Source organism: Oryzias latipes, chromosome 22, assembly GCF_002234675.1.
Source record: "Oryzias latipes chromosome 22, ASM223467v1".
NCBI lineage: Eukaryota > Metazoa > Chordata > Actinopteri > Beloniformes > Adrianichthyidae > Oryzias > Oryzias latipes.
The window spans coordinates 27,988,133-28,005,266 of NC_019880.2; the positions used below are offsets into that span (position 1 = coordinate 27,988,133).

At 37.5% G+C, this 17,134-nt stretch overlaps 1 protein-coding gene across 2 annotated transcripts in view; it reads left to right on the forward strand.

The window, feature by feature from the left end:
- alk (ALK receptor tyrosine kinase) overlaps nucleotides 1-17,134 on the forward strand; it is a 650,197-nt gene that overhangs the window by 492,357 nt on the left and 140,706 nt on the right. For both annotated transcript variants that reach the window (XM_023951461.1, XM_023951462.1), the window contains exon 6: nucleotides 11,591-11,722. In XM_023951461.1, the coding sequence (XP_023807229.1) occupies nucleotides 11,591-11,722 (132 nt within the window). The remainder of the gene's footprint in view (nucleotides 1-11,590; nucleotides 11,723-17,134) is intronic.

The window sequence follows — 17,134 nt, forward strand, 5'->3', positions numbered from 1 at the left end:
TCAGTTATGAGCCACAGCCAGTGCTGCTTGCTGGTCCAATGTAGCCTAAATCATAATGTAAATCAAAGCATTTTCATGGGCTTATCAAAGTACTTTTTGTAATTTTAGTCGGAGGCATATTGAGTCCTGAAACGTCGATTCAACTGAGTCAGCATGTGCTTTGATTCTTATTTATTGAACTAGAATAGAATTAAACATTTTAGAATATTATTGATCCCATGGAAGGGAACTTGTTGATTAAAACAAACTCTGTTGATAAAAAAAAGCAGCTTATAAAAGTTATGTCCTGCTGCATTTTCTGTTGCTATAGCGAGAACAGCTGATTGAATGAGTCTAACCTGGAAGTGGTGGGGAACAAAAGCAGCAGATGTCCCTTCTTTTTAGATGTAAAAAAGTCCATGTAGATCAAAAAACAGAGATGATAATAACAGAATGATGAAACAGAATAAGAAAAACTTGAGCAGGCCGCTTCCCCGGCGCCACAGCTCTCCTATCTGTACCATTGCATTTTGATCTGTTTAACACACCAGAAGTTATACTAAGTAACTATAATGGTATTGTAGTGAGGACAAAAGTAAATAATTAGATTACTGATGCCATTAGTAATGCAGTCATGCTTTGTAACACATTGGCCACGTTAGAAGCATTAGCCAAGTTAGCTTATTCACAATACCTTTAACTCCCAACCTTTTTTGCAACAGAGAAAAAACAGACTGATGCCGCAAAAAAAACAACGTAATATTAGCCACATGAGCATATTTTCAATAACACCCAACCTTGTTTGCAGCACCACTAAGTCCCAAGTTATAAGTCGCATCTTCGTGTTTTTTTACAGTCTTTCAAGTGCATCTTATTGTGTGGAAAATACTGTAAAGAAAGCTTAGCTTATAATGAAATAAGCAAAAAACAAAGTAAAATGTATTGATTTCAAATCCCAAAGGCATCTGTAACTTATAGGTGCCATAAGCTTACAGTTTTACTCAAAAGTTCATTGAATTTCCAGCTTAAACCTTTAGGAGCCTCAGGGGCAATAGTATTTGGCAGACTCACTTTAAGGCAAATATTTGAATATTTCCCTTTTTCTTTTAAAGCCTTGCTACTTGCTAGAGGTCACACATTGTTTGGGGCGCTTACAGAATGCAGAATAACAAACAGGAAAAGCACAGCTCATCAAATAACAGAAGATGCAATACAGCAAGACAAGGCCCTGTGTGGCAACACTAAGCTTCATCACACTGTTCCTCTAATCTCTTGCCTTAGGCTTTTCCTCAAAAAGCAACCCCCCCCCTCCCCTCCATCCCCTTTGCAAACTGGGTTTCTGTTGCAGGCAGCTTTCCAAACACAATCTGCACAGGCAGTTTTGTTTTAAGATACTGAGGAAGTGTTAAGTGGCTGAGGGCATCGAGTAATGTTCCCAGCATAAATATGCTAAACGGGGCAGATGTCTACATCAACCCCACCCTGACACTGAAGAGCAAATCTCTGGGCGCTGTTGATTGAAAATGTTATTGAGCTAAAGTCAATCATTAAGATAGAGGAACCTTAAGTCTGATTTTGTTATAAGAAAACTGACATGCAATTTTTAATAAGGTAATCAAGTCACTTTGATCCATTTAGTGTCAAGCAGGAGGCTGTGTGTTGTAATTGGTGTGTAGCAACACATGTGTGTGAATGTTCATTTGTTGTAATCTGCCAAAGAACAGGACTTTCATTGACCCTGTTGAGTTGTTCCAAAAAGATTTGGTGTTTAACCTCGTCTAAAAAAAATACAAACCTCAACAGACTTTTTGGTTTGAATGGAACGCACACAGACAGACAGACGCCTGCTGATGTAATCAGCAACTGCAGGAGAAGCTGGTAAACCTAAAACATCCATTTGGTTTTGTAAGAGTCAAAAACATACTGTTATTTTGAAGGAATAAAGTGTTTTTACTGCTTTGAGTTTTCCTACTTGAGACTTAAAAGATGCAGACTCGTTCTGTTGTAAAACTTGGTAAGATCAAGGCCAAAGGGACCCTGTGGAGACCAAGCCCTGAAAAAATGCTGATTTCAAGAACAAAACAGTTTACTGTGCTGCAGAAAGCAGGATCTGTGGGAGATGCTTTGATGTCAAAGTAGCTCTTTTTCTTTCATTTTCCTTTTCTTTTCTGTATTTGGATTATTATCATGCTACAAAAACAACTTAAAGCCACAGAAACCGGCAGAAAGTTTTTAAGGCAACAATGGTCTTTCCTTTTGTTTCTATTTTTACAGAACTCAGGAGCCATTAAAATAAAAGATGCTCTATGTGTAACCAATGACCGTAACCAGATCTGACTAATCTGTTTTTATCTAAACTTTACTTTTACACCAAAAGGATTTTTTTTCAATCTTCAACAGTTAAGAAAAAAACATCAGCTCCAAAGTGCTCCAATTTAACACATCAGAAAAACAGTACCAAAACGTTTCTTTGCTATTCAAAAATTATTGACTGAGAACTTATTAATACCATATTGCATTTTAAATATCTACATATATATGAGCTGGCAATGAAGACTCGTCAGCATATTCCAGTTAATATTACAATAAAAATAAATAGTTATTTTGTGAGAAAGCCCATCTTTATTTTATTGTATATAGTTTTTCTAATTTTAATAGACATATGATTCATAATAAAGGTGCTCAATAGCTGTTGTTGCCAAATTTCCTGTACTGACTAATCATGACCCTTTTGTCCTACAACAACAAAGATTATATCAGATAATTTTTTATCAGCTTCAGTATCTTTATTGAGTATTTTTGACCAAATATGATCCATATTTAAATTTTACAAAATTCCTAAAAATAAACAAAGTGAATTTATCGCAAAATCTTTGTTGTAGCAGGACAATTGGTCATGATTTGGTGACATTAACTTCATTATCTTCGGAGTTGTTAAGCACCTTTATTATAATTCATATCTCTATTAAAATTAGAAAACAATATATTCAATAAAATAAAACAAAAATGGACTTTCTCACAAAATATTTATTGAAGCATGAATATGCTGACAAGTCGTCTTTGCCAGCTCATATAAATGTAGATATTTATTAATTTTTGAGAGAATATTGATTTTTACAGAATAGTGTTTTCATGGAGTTTGCACTTTGTTCACAGTCAGCAGATTTGAGCAGTTGTACCCACAGACCTGAGGTTGTAACTCTAAATGAACACATGCAAATTGGGAATTTGTCAGTTGTGATTTTTTGTCAGCAGAAGATTTTACACACAGATGCAGATTTTTGGCGCGCAAGTTCTCACATTCTGTTTTACAAGTTCTCACATCAAATCTACAAGCTCCTCCATTTAGACACATTTTTACCTTCACACAAGTTGGGGGGGCACTGTTTACACAGAAAGACAGAACTTCGTACGTAAATTCCAACTCGTTACTGAATTTGAGAAAACTATAACGAAAGAATCGATCTCATCACGCTAGTATCAATACTTCACCTTTGAATTGAAACTATCAATCAATATTCAGATTGATATGTCCACTGCTAGGATAAACAGATAAAATGTGTACCAAAAACATCCTCTAGACCAGTGTTTTTCAACCAGTGTGCCGCGGCACACTAGTGTGCCGTGGGAGATGGTCAAGTGTGCCGTGAAAAATTGCCCTCATTAACTGATCTAAAACATTTTCCATCTCCAGGAAATCAGCTCTTTGTTCATCCAAACAGACCCTGATAAAAACCTGAGAAGTTAAGAATGTGAAATATCATAAAATTATTTTTTCTTTGTGTTTATATGATTCTATTAAAGACATTTTGATTAGAATAACGGGATACCGCGATTTAGCTGCAGCTATAAGTGTGTAAGGAAAAGTCCCGCCCCTTTAACTGTCTCCACCAATCATTCTTGAAGGCTAAATCACATCTCATCAGTCTGACCAATCAGAAGTGGTTAAAGTATTCACTTCCTTGTTTAAATTTAGCGCAAAAAAGTCTCTCTGTTCTACCAAAAATACCAAGTAAAGCTCGTCTTTAGCGGTGTAGCTTTCCACAGAATCTGGTATCAGACTGGAACAAAAGCATGAAGCTCAAAGACGCTGGTCTTTCTGCGGTCGGCGGATTACGGGCACTACATCTCCCATAATGCAGTAAAGTGACTGTTTTAGCGCACAATGAGTCTCTCCTCTTAACGTCTTAAAACAACGAACACACATCAAACAGTTTTTGAATCTTTTGACTTAATTTTTAATACATCTTTTAGAAAAAACAGCTGCAGCTTCCAGGGTTTTCTGCAACAATTATCACAAAAATGCATGTGAGATTGCAGAGCGGCTGTAGATCAATACAGACTGAGCTTTTTATTTTTTTTTATTTATCTATTTTTTTGGATGCTGGTGTGCCGCGGGATTTTTGTCAAGGTTAAAGTGTGCCGTGGCTCAAAAATGTTGAAAAACACTGCTCTAGAGGGCATTTTCCCTAAATGGGTAAAAAAAATTGAATTAAGAAAACTGATTAATCAGACAGAGAAAACGAAAAAGTTCAAATGGTCTTTCGGACAGAATTAAAATAGAAGAAATGTTTAATTACTTACTGTTAGGCTGAAGGTTATCTGTCTTTAAATGACCTTAGAATTAGTATTCAAAGTAAGAATAAAGTCATTAAAGAGGATGAAAATGTAAACTTTAAACATGTGCAGATAATGTTTTTTTTCAAAGCTGATCATCTTGAGTCGTTTCAGGATAATTTCTGCAAACACTCTTTAAAGACCCACCTTAGTAAAAGTCATGTTTTTTTGTGTTTTGAACATGACATTGGTGAGTTTTTCAGATGATTTTGGACATATGTAAAGAAAATTAAGCTCAATACTGCTTTCTGATGATTTCTTTATTCAAATTGTTGTGAATCAGGAGCAGATCAACAAAATGCAGCTTAAAAAAGAGCATATTTGCTAAGTAGAAAATGCTCTGGGTGGGCCACAATAGAGCCATGTACGTCTCTGTGGAGTGGGACTTTAAGACCTTTGCAGCATTTAAAAATGAAACGATCTTTATGAAGGTTAGGGCCACATTAAAGTCCTACAGCGTTGATACAAATAGGGAGAAGTCTCACAATGACCTAACATCCATGGAGCTCTAGTTTTCAGATCTAGATTCTAGATTTTGGGAAAACCTCCTTAGACTGCATGCCTGGTGGCTCCATGTGCTACATGGAAGAGAAGCATCTCCAAATTTACCTCAAACAAAACTATTCCTGGTGTGAATCACAGCAGGAGCCTTTCAGTCTGATGTTTGCACAATCTGTTAGTACCGTCAGGATTTTTCTCCAGGTACTTTATATGTCAACCTGCCACAGTCCAGATTAAGATGCTGTTTTATGGTGTAATCTGTATAGTCTACGAGAGCGAGAATAGACTGGAGGACCCTACCCCTTTTCTGATGGCATCTTGGACAGACATCACTAACCATAACCCTGAACAGCTTTTGTTATAGCCTCAGTTTTAGCTCATCAGATAAGGGTGCTCCACAGATCAAGGTTCAACGTGAATGCACATAAAAAAGGGTGGACTTACTGACTAATAAAGATATTTCAATGACAAAAATACTTTTTCAAATCTCATTCTGCGTTTTCTTGTTTTAAACTTTAACAGGGGAAAAAATCACCAGTTTGAACTTTTTTTCTGTTCGCAAAAGAAGTAAAAAAATATATATATATATATATATATATATATATATATATATATATATATATATATATATATATATATATATATATATACGGTATTGACAGTAGGAATAACTTTATTTTAAAGTTTTATTGGTTGCAAATAGAAATCTAATGTCTTTCCCTTTTTGGACAAGCCACAAGTACTGTATTTTGCCACATATTTAAAGTCGTCAGTCTTCAGCTTCAGCATAAATTTTAACATGGAAACTTTATTCTGAAGGAACCTGATATGTGCTACGGCCTACATGGGAGAACTACTCCAAAATAAGTGGACAATGAGATGCTTGATAAAGCAGAAATCAGCATGAAAGTGCAGTCCTTACCGAACTTGATGTTAACATGGCAAAAAACAATTGGAATTGTTCTTGAAGCGTGAAAAAAGAATCGTGTTCAGGATCCAGAGCGGACTCCCAACATGTGATTCGGACTTTTGATCTCCACCACACTGCCCTTGAGAGAGCTTTTTCCCCTTTCCTGCTGGGAGTATGACAGATAGTGATGGTGATTGGGCAAAGCTCGCGCCAATCGAGCGTGACTGTGTGCAGCTAATTGAATTCATGAGCGAATATGTCTTGTCCTGTCAAGGGTCCAACGGGAAACGCAGCTGCATCTATCTTCAGCACTGCTGCCCCTAAAACCTTCATGAATATCTCTAGATTTTACCTTTAATGGAATAGCAAGCTAGTGTTAGCACTTGCCCCAGCCCCATGAGATCAGGGCAGCATTGTGCCGTTTGAGATAAGAGATTAAACTGTAAGATCAATGATTTAAAGACTCCTGAATTCTTTGATAGACTCCAGGCTGTGAAGTCGTTTTTTGTTTGTGTGTAACATTTTTTTTTTGGAGTCCATATTTTGCCCTTATTGCTATTCTCTGCACAAAAAGCACAAGCAAGATCTCCAGCCAGACAGTCCTTTAGCCTGAAATCCCTCAGACACGAAACTATTCCAGGATATGATGAGCATGCTTGTTTATCTGCAGGGGAACAAAAGCTGTATTAATTTCACTTTACGTCTGCCCTCTCTGTCATTCCAGAGTGTGTTTTCAGCAGCTTGTTTGCAACAAGGACTTTTCTGTCTGTATTCAAATCGACAGACAATCTCCAACAAACTGTGGCAGAAGTTTTACTGCCACTTGGAGGCAGACTGCTTTGCATGATCTTGTGATATCTTGCAGCATGAGACATGTCTGGCAGGGCTATCTCACACATGATGCAGATATGCAAAAAAATATTCAAATGTTGACTTGTTGTTTCATTTGATTTTAGACAATTCAAAATTTAAAAAGAGAACCACTAATTTGATTTTCCATCTACAAAAACACAACCCAGGAAGCTTGTTCTTTAGGCTAATGTCACCAGCCAGACAGCAAAACATTACAATATATAAAATGTTAAATAATATATTACAAATATAATGAAAATCATTTATAAGGCTAAAAAAATAAGGTTAAAAATACAAAATAAAATGGCTTTGCACCATACAGTTTAGGGTTTGGATTGTCCAATAATTTCTAAAAATGGACACCTCAAAGGGCATTATTACTTTTCAGCCAATCAGAATAGAGTATTCTTCTGTACCATGGTATAACGTGGAGGAAAGTATTGAGTTTGTTGGTTCACCTTTCGGCATGTCTCTCCAGGGGTCGCCACAGCACAGCAGCTTTCACTGATCAGCACAGGTGGTTTGGCAGAAATTTTTAAGCAGGATTCTTTTCCTGACTCAACCCTGTGTTTTATCCAGACTGGGGACCGGCGCAGGGTGACCCAGACTTTGGCCCCCTTGCAGCTACACACTGTTTGCATAAAATATAATTAGATTGGGGGTAGAAAGACTTTTCTTTCAACTGTTCTTTTTTAAGCTATTTATCCCTTTCTGTCTATCTTGTTTTTTAAACTATTTTATTTTGTGTTTCAAAATAAAAGTCAATCAATCAAAAAAAATCTACACCACAGCATTTCATTTTTTACCCAATAGTATTTAGAATTAAATCCAGGAGAATTGTATTTATTTTTTGTCATTGGTTTTAAATAAGTTAGATAAGAAAGAAAAAAGATAGATTTTTTTTAGCTCCTGTTTTTTTTCATCTTCCAACTTTCCGTTGAGATGGGTCATTTGCATTTCTATCAAAACAATATTTAAAGTTGTAATTGGAGCTTTTCCAAATCATAGGACTCCAACATGACTTTAATCATGTTTTGATTTTTTTGGGGTTTTTTTGAAGGTAACAAAAACTACAAGGCATAAAACTTTGACTGTAAGAATGTTAAGAGCTTGTTATGTTGCGTGCTGAATAAAATCCTCTTTAATTGTGATCTGTGAAAGAGTTGAAATCTCTGCAAACACAGAAAGACAAATATTTTCCTCTGAATTTGCAATCGGATTAAAAATGTGTTCCTGCACCTCAACAGAGTTTGAATGTGGTTAAAACAGCTCGGTTGCAGATTTTATACTCTGCTGTGTTTGACTTCAACACTGTTCAAGAAGTAGTGGTTTACATATACTCCGAGTCTTTAGCTGATTGAAAAGCAGTCTTTTTGTTCTTTGTCATCCTAGGAGCAAACAGCCAGGGTGACAGTTGGAGAGCTTGGCTCTGAAAGTCTAAAGTGATCTAAAGTTGGCAGCACAAGTAGAATATATGAATAGCTTTGTTTAACTAATGCGTTTTGGCTTGTGGCCTTCATCTAGGTTTCATAAATCATGCAACAAGCAGCACACCCACAGAAGAAGTGTAAAACACAAAATATACAAATGAGATGTTTCTACTAAAGCATAGTGGCCAAAGCACACCCCTCTAAGGTGAAGATTGGTTTCGCTGAAGCTTTGGTTTCTTTGGAAGCAGCTGACGTTGTGCCAAAAACAGATCTATAAAACATGCTGCAGTGAGTCTACACCAAGAAGTTGTTTGATAAGGACTACATGTAGATTAGAGACCTAAAATGGCTCAGGAGGTAAACAGTCTTAAAAATGACATGAGAAATGTCTCATATTACTGTAGTGGTCTCCAACCTTTTTTTAGGTCATGGACCGGTTTAATGTCAGACAATATTTTTATCGACAAGTCTGCACAAGGCTGAAGAGGGTGTCTGATTTTTTTAGAGTGAATTTTATCTTCATCCTCATTTGTTTTTAACTTTATTTATACACTAGATTTCAGGTGGGACCATTAAAATGTGATATAGATTTTTCCATAACTGTCAAAGTGGAAGCTCTCTCTGTTCATGGTCATGTAGGTTGTGTTCTTTTTTCCTCAACTGTCCAACGGTCTGCAGTCCAGGGGTTGGGGACCACAGCCAAGCGTAACCACCATCGACTAAAAAAGTTTTGGAATTTGAATTGGATTACAGGAAGTAATGCTAATCAATTAGATTTTTAGGCTTTGATAGATGTAAAGTCTGAAAAGTTTACAGATTATAATGATGTGCAAAAAATTCTCTCAATTGCTGTGTCAAAATAGCATTCACTTCAGGGTGTATCATAGAAATTGGTCCCCTTTTATTTTGTCCTATTAAAAAAAAAATAACAAAAAAAAGTCTAAAAAGAATTAGAAATTTTAAAAATGAAGTTTTTTTTCTTCAGTCTGAAAGCCCAAAACCCTATTAAATTATGTCAAATCTGACTTAAAAATGGCACTTTGAGCACGTATTTAGGGGGGGGGGGGGGGTGAATGAAATATGACTTCTTTTGGATTTGCTATAAACTTTGTAAGATATAACTTAAAATTTTTGCAAAAGTGTTAAAATAACAGAAGTGACTAAAACAACACCTATATCTAAGGAAAAAATGCTTCATCTTTGTCACTATTGGGTGAATGGGACTGTGATTGTAAAGCACTTAAGGTCTTCTCAGGAGGTAGTAAAGCGCTACAGAAGTAAACCCAATTTTGCCATTTTTAATTTGTAGTTTTAATGTAGGAAAGTTCATTGAGTTTAGTCATTCATTGCTGTTTTATTATTTCTTTATTGTTTTTGCAAGACAGTAAGATAAATTTAGACATTGTATGACAATGTATGTAGTGTTAACCCTTGTACCATCCTAGGCACTTTAACATTGGGAGTGGGGTCATCTAGACCCCACAAGACAGTGCGCTGAACCTTTTTACTTCAGTGTAAGGGTGGGGTCATAGGATAGAACAAGGGTTAAACCCTGTGAATGGTTTTGCTGAAGATTACTCTGAAGCGGCAGTGACAGAGAAAACAGAGAACTGCCCAGCCAGGCCCCTGGTCTGTTGGCAGGGCTCGTGCCGAGCGTGTTTAAGGACAGCACTGCTGCCTGGTGGGCTTGAATCCCAGGCGCCAAGGCTGGATTCAATGTCTCCGTTTCGCTTCCAATCAAGGAGGCACGCGGGCCGGCCTGTGCTTCGCTAAATGCTACTGCGGGCCGGAGCAGCCCTCCACTGGCGACCCAGCATGCAGAGGAGCCGGCAGAGGATGGCAGAAACAATCTGCGCCTAGTGTAGTTAAACAAAAGTGTGCAGGGACGTAGGGATGATTATTTGCTGACGGCAGTTTTACAGATGAGTTACAGGAACCTATAATTTTAACAAAACTTGTCAAATATCCTAGAATGATTTCTAGACTGCATCTATTGAAGCTTGATTTATGTTCTGGGCTTTTTTTCTTGATGCTGTTAATTAAAAATGGTAAAATGCATTTGCTGCTGTCTTTTGTAGCAGCAAAGTGAGTTTGTTCTACGCTTGCCTTTCTATCTTATTTTGTCCTGCATCATTTCTGTGAGCCAGCTGTCAGCCTGTGTTGCAGGAAAAACGCTCCTTGGGTCTAAAGAGATGTCCAAAAAATGCTATACTAGAAGTAATAAGGATTATTCATAACAAGCTACATGTTGAAGTTTAATGTGACATTGCTATCTCTTCCCTCATCTCGTCAGCATTTGTTCTGCACTGCCTCTTCCTGTCATGGAACTGTTATCAGACTTTCGACTCCAAGTTTGGCTAAACAGAGAACAAATCTGCATATTACAGATCAAGGACAAACTATTGTAATCACAGCCAGTCAGTCATGATAGAAATCACTTCTCGTTTTTCTTCCCTTATGTGACAAACAACATCCCCTTCTAATCTTTTTTTTTATTCCTGCTCTTCTGCTTTTGATCCTTTTATTCCGATAAGACTGATGATGGAGTTGAAGGTGAGCCATCATTTTCCAAAACCTAAAGATATCAAATCTCAGATTTGCATAGTTATGCAAATGCAGCTGGTTCTGACTGAGTTGTGGAGATGGCTGATATCAATATGTGTCTTTGCAAGTGAGCTCCCACCACATCTGCACCATTTTAACAGGAAGGTCATTGTTTTGGTGCTCCTCTTCCTCATGGGTGTGTATGCTAAAGTATTTAAAGGTACGTTGTTGTGCCGCTGGTGCCAAGTTATTTATGGCGAGGCAGAAAGTCTGTGGCTGTAGGTTTTTCAGCAGGGTTATTTAGTCACTTTCTGGAACACTCTGCCTCAATATATCTTTAGCTTGGCAGCTATATCTTCACTGAGAGACAGATTTAGATGTTATATATCGGGGGTGTAATGATTTGTCGCAACTATTTTACGATACGATTCATAGTTGATATTGGTTTATTTTGAACGATTGTGTCTGATGTGATGGCACTTGGCCGTTTTATACATGATAGCAAAATAAACCTAATTTGTCTCAATCCAAATGTTATTTACCAATATCATTTCATCAATTAAATTAATTGTTACACCCATATGTCTGCACTGAACCAAGAAGAAAAGGTTTAGATATTTACTGGGTGATTATCCTATTTATCAGGTTTTTTTTCTGTTGTTGCAGCGCCTCTTTGTCACAAATTGTTTCTAAACTGTGATTGTGCTGTGGAACACAATGACAGGTCAGCTGTGTTTCCCCTCTGTGTTTTCTCTAGCATCCTCGCCTGGACCAAACATCACACTGGAGGGTTTGTACCACTGTCACCAGGGATTTGGAATCCCACTAGACAAACTGTGCGACTTCAGGACCGACTGTCCTCTTGGAGATGATGAGGGAGTCCTTTGTCGTAAGTCCACTGAGATACAGAAATACTTGACTGCACAACCTTGAGCCCTCCCTGTATTGCCCCTTAAGTTTGTTAGCGTCATTGTAATGAACCCACCTTCATAAAACTATTGCATCCAGTCCACAAATGGTGGCCTTTTTGCCAGAGCCACAGACAAAGGCCCCAAAAAGAGCTTGCATATATGCTTTGTTAGCATTTCTTCCCCTCAACATATTCTAGTGTTGTCATTTCTGTCTCTCCACACATTTGTTTTTAGCCTTGTAGGACTTAAGAGGAATTCAAACCAAGAATGCTGACATCTTTTTTGCAAGTCCCCTGTGCCGCTATGTTAGTGCATGAATGCATGTGTGATAGGGATCTTTTTTGCACATACTTTAACTTTTACTTTTATTGACACTCAGTTCAGAAGCTTCACCGTATGTAGATTACAATAAATAAATAAATACGAATTCCTGTGCTTTTCACAAATAAAAAAGGGACCAGAATTAATTTTCTGCTGCCCACAGTGCAGGTCAGCCTCCCTTGTGCTGCTTATTAAAATGATGCCTGCTCCCTTGTGGGTGAGTGGGTTTGCTAACAATAGGAGCTGAAAGATAAGAGGGTAACCTTAAGGTGAAAATCCCAGCCAGGCACACGTTCCCTTTCTACGACATGAGGATTTATCAGTGCTAATTGCCATGAGAGCACAGGCGGAGTGGGCCATTTTGAAGCTTCTGGAGCATTCCCAGTGGGCTACTCAACAGTTCCGTCATTGTTGTGATCATTTAAAAAAAAGAAAAGGAAAAGGCTGCTTTGACTGTGATTATGCCATTTAATCTGCACTTTGTGTGCTCATTTTACTCATCACAAACTATTAAGAGCTGCGTATTATCTGGGAAGACCTCCCCTTAAAGCTTCACAGCAGGTATTCAAATCCATGAATGAGTTAAATATTCCAAACTCATGTAAAAATGCAGAGCAGTGTGTTATAATACCAAAGAGTGAATTTTATAAACAACCAATAAAACAGGCAGGGAACCATCAGAATAATTATGGGCAGGGTTGTCAAAGAATATGTCAAAATGATAATATAACACTTTATAATAAGGGTCCCTTTCTTAGTTAATGCATATTAATCATTAATTAACAATAAAATAAAGTATCAACAGACACTTTTACGCATTACTATGCATTACTGAGTGTATTATTTAATGCATGCATTAGTAACTATTGCCTAAATATGCATTCAATACCATTAAAAAGGAACCCCAATAAAAATTGTTACCGATAACAAGGGTTCCTTTCTTAATGTTAGTTAATGCATAATTAAGCATTAAATAACTAAAATAAAGTATTATCAGCAACTTTAATGCATTACTTTGTATTACTAATTGTATTATTTAATGCGTTGGCAACTAACGCTCAATTATGTACCACACAACATTAATAATGGAACCTTTATAAACCCTTATAAAGTGTTACAGATAAAATCACAGAATGTATAGAAATAAAAAAATAGAGGAGATGAAAATGGTAGAGAGAAAAACTCTTCATCAAGTGTTTTGTTTAGTCAATGAGCAGAAAATAGTCATCTTCTGAGACTTGTAATGACCCTGAATTTAGTCATGAGGACTAAATTTGACAAAATATCTGAATTAGAATCTTCACAGTTCAGCAGAAAACATAAAATGTGCACAAAAATTTGACCTAAAGTTTTCTGCTTGGAGCTTTTTGGAGCATTCTGATATTTCTAAAATTGAACATTTTAAGCCAAAGTCATTTCAAACAACAGTTTAGTTGTGATGAAAATGATGTTTTTAGCAGCAGTTGTTGCACTGGCAGCTCTATCCTGTAAGGTCAAACACAATCCTCTTCATCCTGCAGAAATTTGCACTACAAAGTTCTGGGAGATGGAGATGGAGGGCTTTCATTTATGCTCACCTTCTCCACAGTTTTCCTCATGGTGATTAGAGTGCATGTCTCCAACTTAAACTAATTAAAAGTATCAGTGGTTGTTCGGTTGAGTCCACCCATTTAGATGACGCTTGTTTTGTGTCTCTGACCTCCTCAGTCTAGAACTGTACCTGTGTTTGTTCCACATTTATCTGGCACACTCATTACAATAACGCCCTGCTACCTAAATCACAGTGTTCCTTTTCTGATTCCCTATTCTCTATGATCCATCTACAAGTTATCTACATCTGATTTGATCTATTTAAATCCCTCACAAGCTCCGCCAAGGCTCATTAACAGGAAAAAGCAGGAGGAACAAACTTTGCTTTCGTCAATCACAGAGATCCCTGACATATAAGGAAACTCAAGTCCCAGTGGATCTCCCTCAGTATCCGAGCCCAGCATCATTATGCACAAACATATCCTCCTCTCTCTGCGAGTCTCGGCTTCCTCTAGTTAATCTTAGGCTGTCTAAATTTTGCAGACACCCTACTGCTTTCCAACACTGCAGTTGCCCTGTAACAACATAGAAGTGTTTTTTTTTCTTTAATACACATATGTAGGAAGCTAAGAGGTTGATGTTTTTCTTTTTTTATCTTCCTATTCTTTCAAAATTGTACCCAAGTGGAGGCAAGTAATGAGGGCTTTCTTGTCTAGCTTTAATAGATTAGCTCCTGATAGTTGCCATATATTTTTCGGTACCTTGCACATCATTGGTTTGTTATCAAAATGACATTTAAAAAGACAAATTTGCCAAACCAGCGAGCGGCTTTAGGCAGTATTAGAACACAAACTAATAAAAGTAAAATAACTAAATCATGTAATATGTTTTAAAACCCATTCAAATGAAAACTGTGTTTTTAGGTTTTTTAACATGCTCTTGTGGTTTTTTTGTCAATACGAAGGACATAAATGAAGAAAATTAAGCTTAAAATTGCATTTCTGAGTGTTTCTTTATTCATATTGTTCTGAATCAGGAGTAAATGAAAGAATGCAGTTTGAAAAGGAGCTTATTTGTGGTGTAAAAAATATGCTGGGCTACTCCATTCTGGTGCATCGACAAAATGGATGTTTTCGTTTTCCTCGTCCAAGCTGGCATCTGGCTCAACACTTTACAGCTGGATAACTCCAGTATTGCTCGTCGTTTTTCTTTGGAGTGTGAAGGGTTTTAGGCTAACATAAGAGCCCGTAAAAAAGATGGATGACAGGAAATCAGGGCAGGCTTACTCTGTGCCAACAGTCTCACCCACAGATGTCAATTTCTAATGAACTACTGGTGCTCTGCAGAAACTATGTCCTAGAAAACGACACAGTTTGTTTTTTCTACTTTGGCTAAAAATGTCATAATATAAAGACCACTGGGAGTGCTTTTACAGTGGATCCAAATCTGATCAGAGTGGGTGTGTGATAACATACGTCTGTAATGTTATTTGTTTTGGTTTTTGGAGTAATGCACGTGACACCACTGTCTCTCAATTGAATAAGCTTTAAACGCTTTGCAATTGCCAGATTGCATGTACTAAAGCTCAAAATTACAGATATTTCTGCAATAAATGTCACTTGACAATTAAAGTACTTTTTGTCCTTAGTTTCCAACATTTTTGTTTGTGTGGCTTTGAAAAACTATTAGAAAGTGTCATGGATGGAAGAAAATGGGTTTAAGTGACCTTGTCCTCACGACCCTGGATTATTTCAGCATTAATACTCAACTACTGAAACCATTTGTCTACTTTTAATCAGGTTAAAAATAGAATCGAGTTTCAGGAAATCTGGCTTCTGTTTATGTGCACTGGGCGCTCTTCTGATTTACTTGCTCCTGCTTCATTAGGCATGAAGTGCATGCATGCCTTTTATAGGAACAGAATAAATACCAGAGAACAACACTGCATACAACGTCTGAACTCCCAATTTGCCAACAACAAAATATTCTAGTCTGAATATATTTACCGCATACTCCCCCAATTCCACTGACTTGTGTTATGTTTGCACTCTCATTAATGTTGACCTGCTCTGCCTGAAGAGGTCACTCATACGATAATATCTATTTCCAAAAGATACTACTGGATCCCTCAGTGAATAAATTAATTATGTTGGCACAAAAATCTTTGATTTTTTTATTTTGCTTTTCTTCTTTCCTTATATCATTTGAGAAAAACAGTCCAGTTGAGTGGGATCTCGTTGCACCAAAAGCAGTTGGTTAATAGGGATTAGTAAAATTAAAATGATTGATGATGCAAAAAGCATCATCAATCATGTGAAACTGCGTTCACATGCGCGTTTGGCCTATGGTGTTCCCACTGGACTGCTGCTACCCGATACTAGAGTATGTCCGCCACCTACGGTTAACCCTTGTGCTATCTTAGATGACCCCCCCCTTACATTGATGTGTTATTCTTACCATGACAAAGGTGGATAAAGGTGGAAAGATTTCATGTAATCCATGGACACCAGTGAAGATCACAAATCATTGAAGAAATAAGGTTCAGAGCACTGTCTAGTGCAGGGGTGGGCAATTCCAGGCCTCGAGGGCCGGTGTGTCTGCATGATTTCCAGATAGTCTTGCCCCACTCATGGCTGATTACCTGGTTCAGGTGACACACCTGAACCAGGTAATCAGAACATGCCAGAGCAGGGTATGCTGGAAAACATGCAGGAATGCGGCCCTCAGTGCCCACCTCTGGTCTATTGGGTCTAGATGACCCAACTCCCAACGTTAAAGTACCTAGGATAGCACAAGGGTTACATGGCCAGGCATTTTGTACGTAGAGCCTAGAAATGGTCGTGGAAACTTGCACAGCCATGTGTGAACTCAAGAGTTTTGAACATGTAAGCCTGAAACGCACATTTGTGCACGTTTATATAGACTTTTCATTGTCCTAGGTTGCTTGAAAGTGCGTTGCCGAGTGCCACATAAACATAGCTTTAAAGTCTAAACCATCCACCAGGGGATAAAAGCATGAATCAGTTCCTCCAAATCTTGTGTGGAGCTGATACATTAGAGTCTCACTGTAGTTAAGAAAAATAAATGGTTTAAATGTGAGGCTGAAATTCATACTGACCATTTTTAACTTAACCTTTGGTCTTTATTCCTCTTTACTAAGTTATGTTTTTTTTCAAATACATCAAAAGAAACTGAAGGAGGTTTACTTCATTCTGAAGTTTAGCAGCGCTAAGCAACAGAGGCAGCCTAATGGACAATGATGGTTTGACGCCAGAGAGTCAGAAAGCTCGGTGTCGCTGACACTACTGGAAAGAAACATCATTAGAGTGGATGATCTGACCTAGAGGAAGCATTTGCAGCTTGAACAGCAGAGGTTCATGAATGGAGCCCTGAGGCACTCCGCAGGACATGGAGACTCTCAGATTGATGACCACCAATAGAAACAACATAATCCGTTCCTTCAAAATGTGATCTGACTTCATTATAGACTGCACCTTTTCATTGCCTCCACCTTTTTGACCTGTCAAGAAGGATTTATT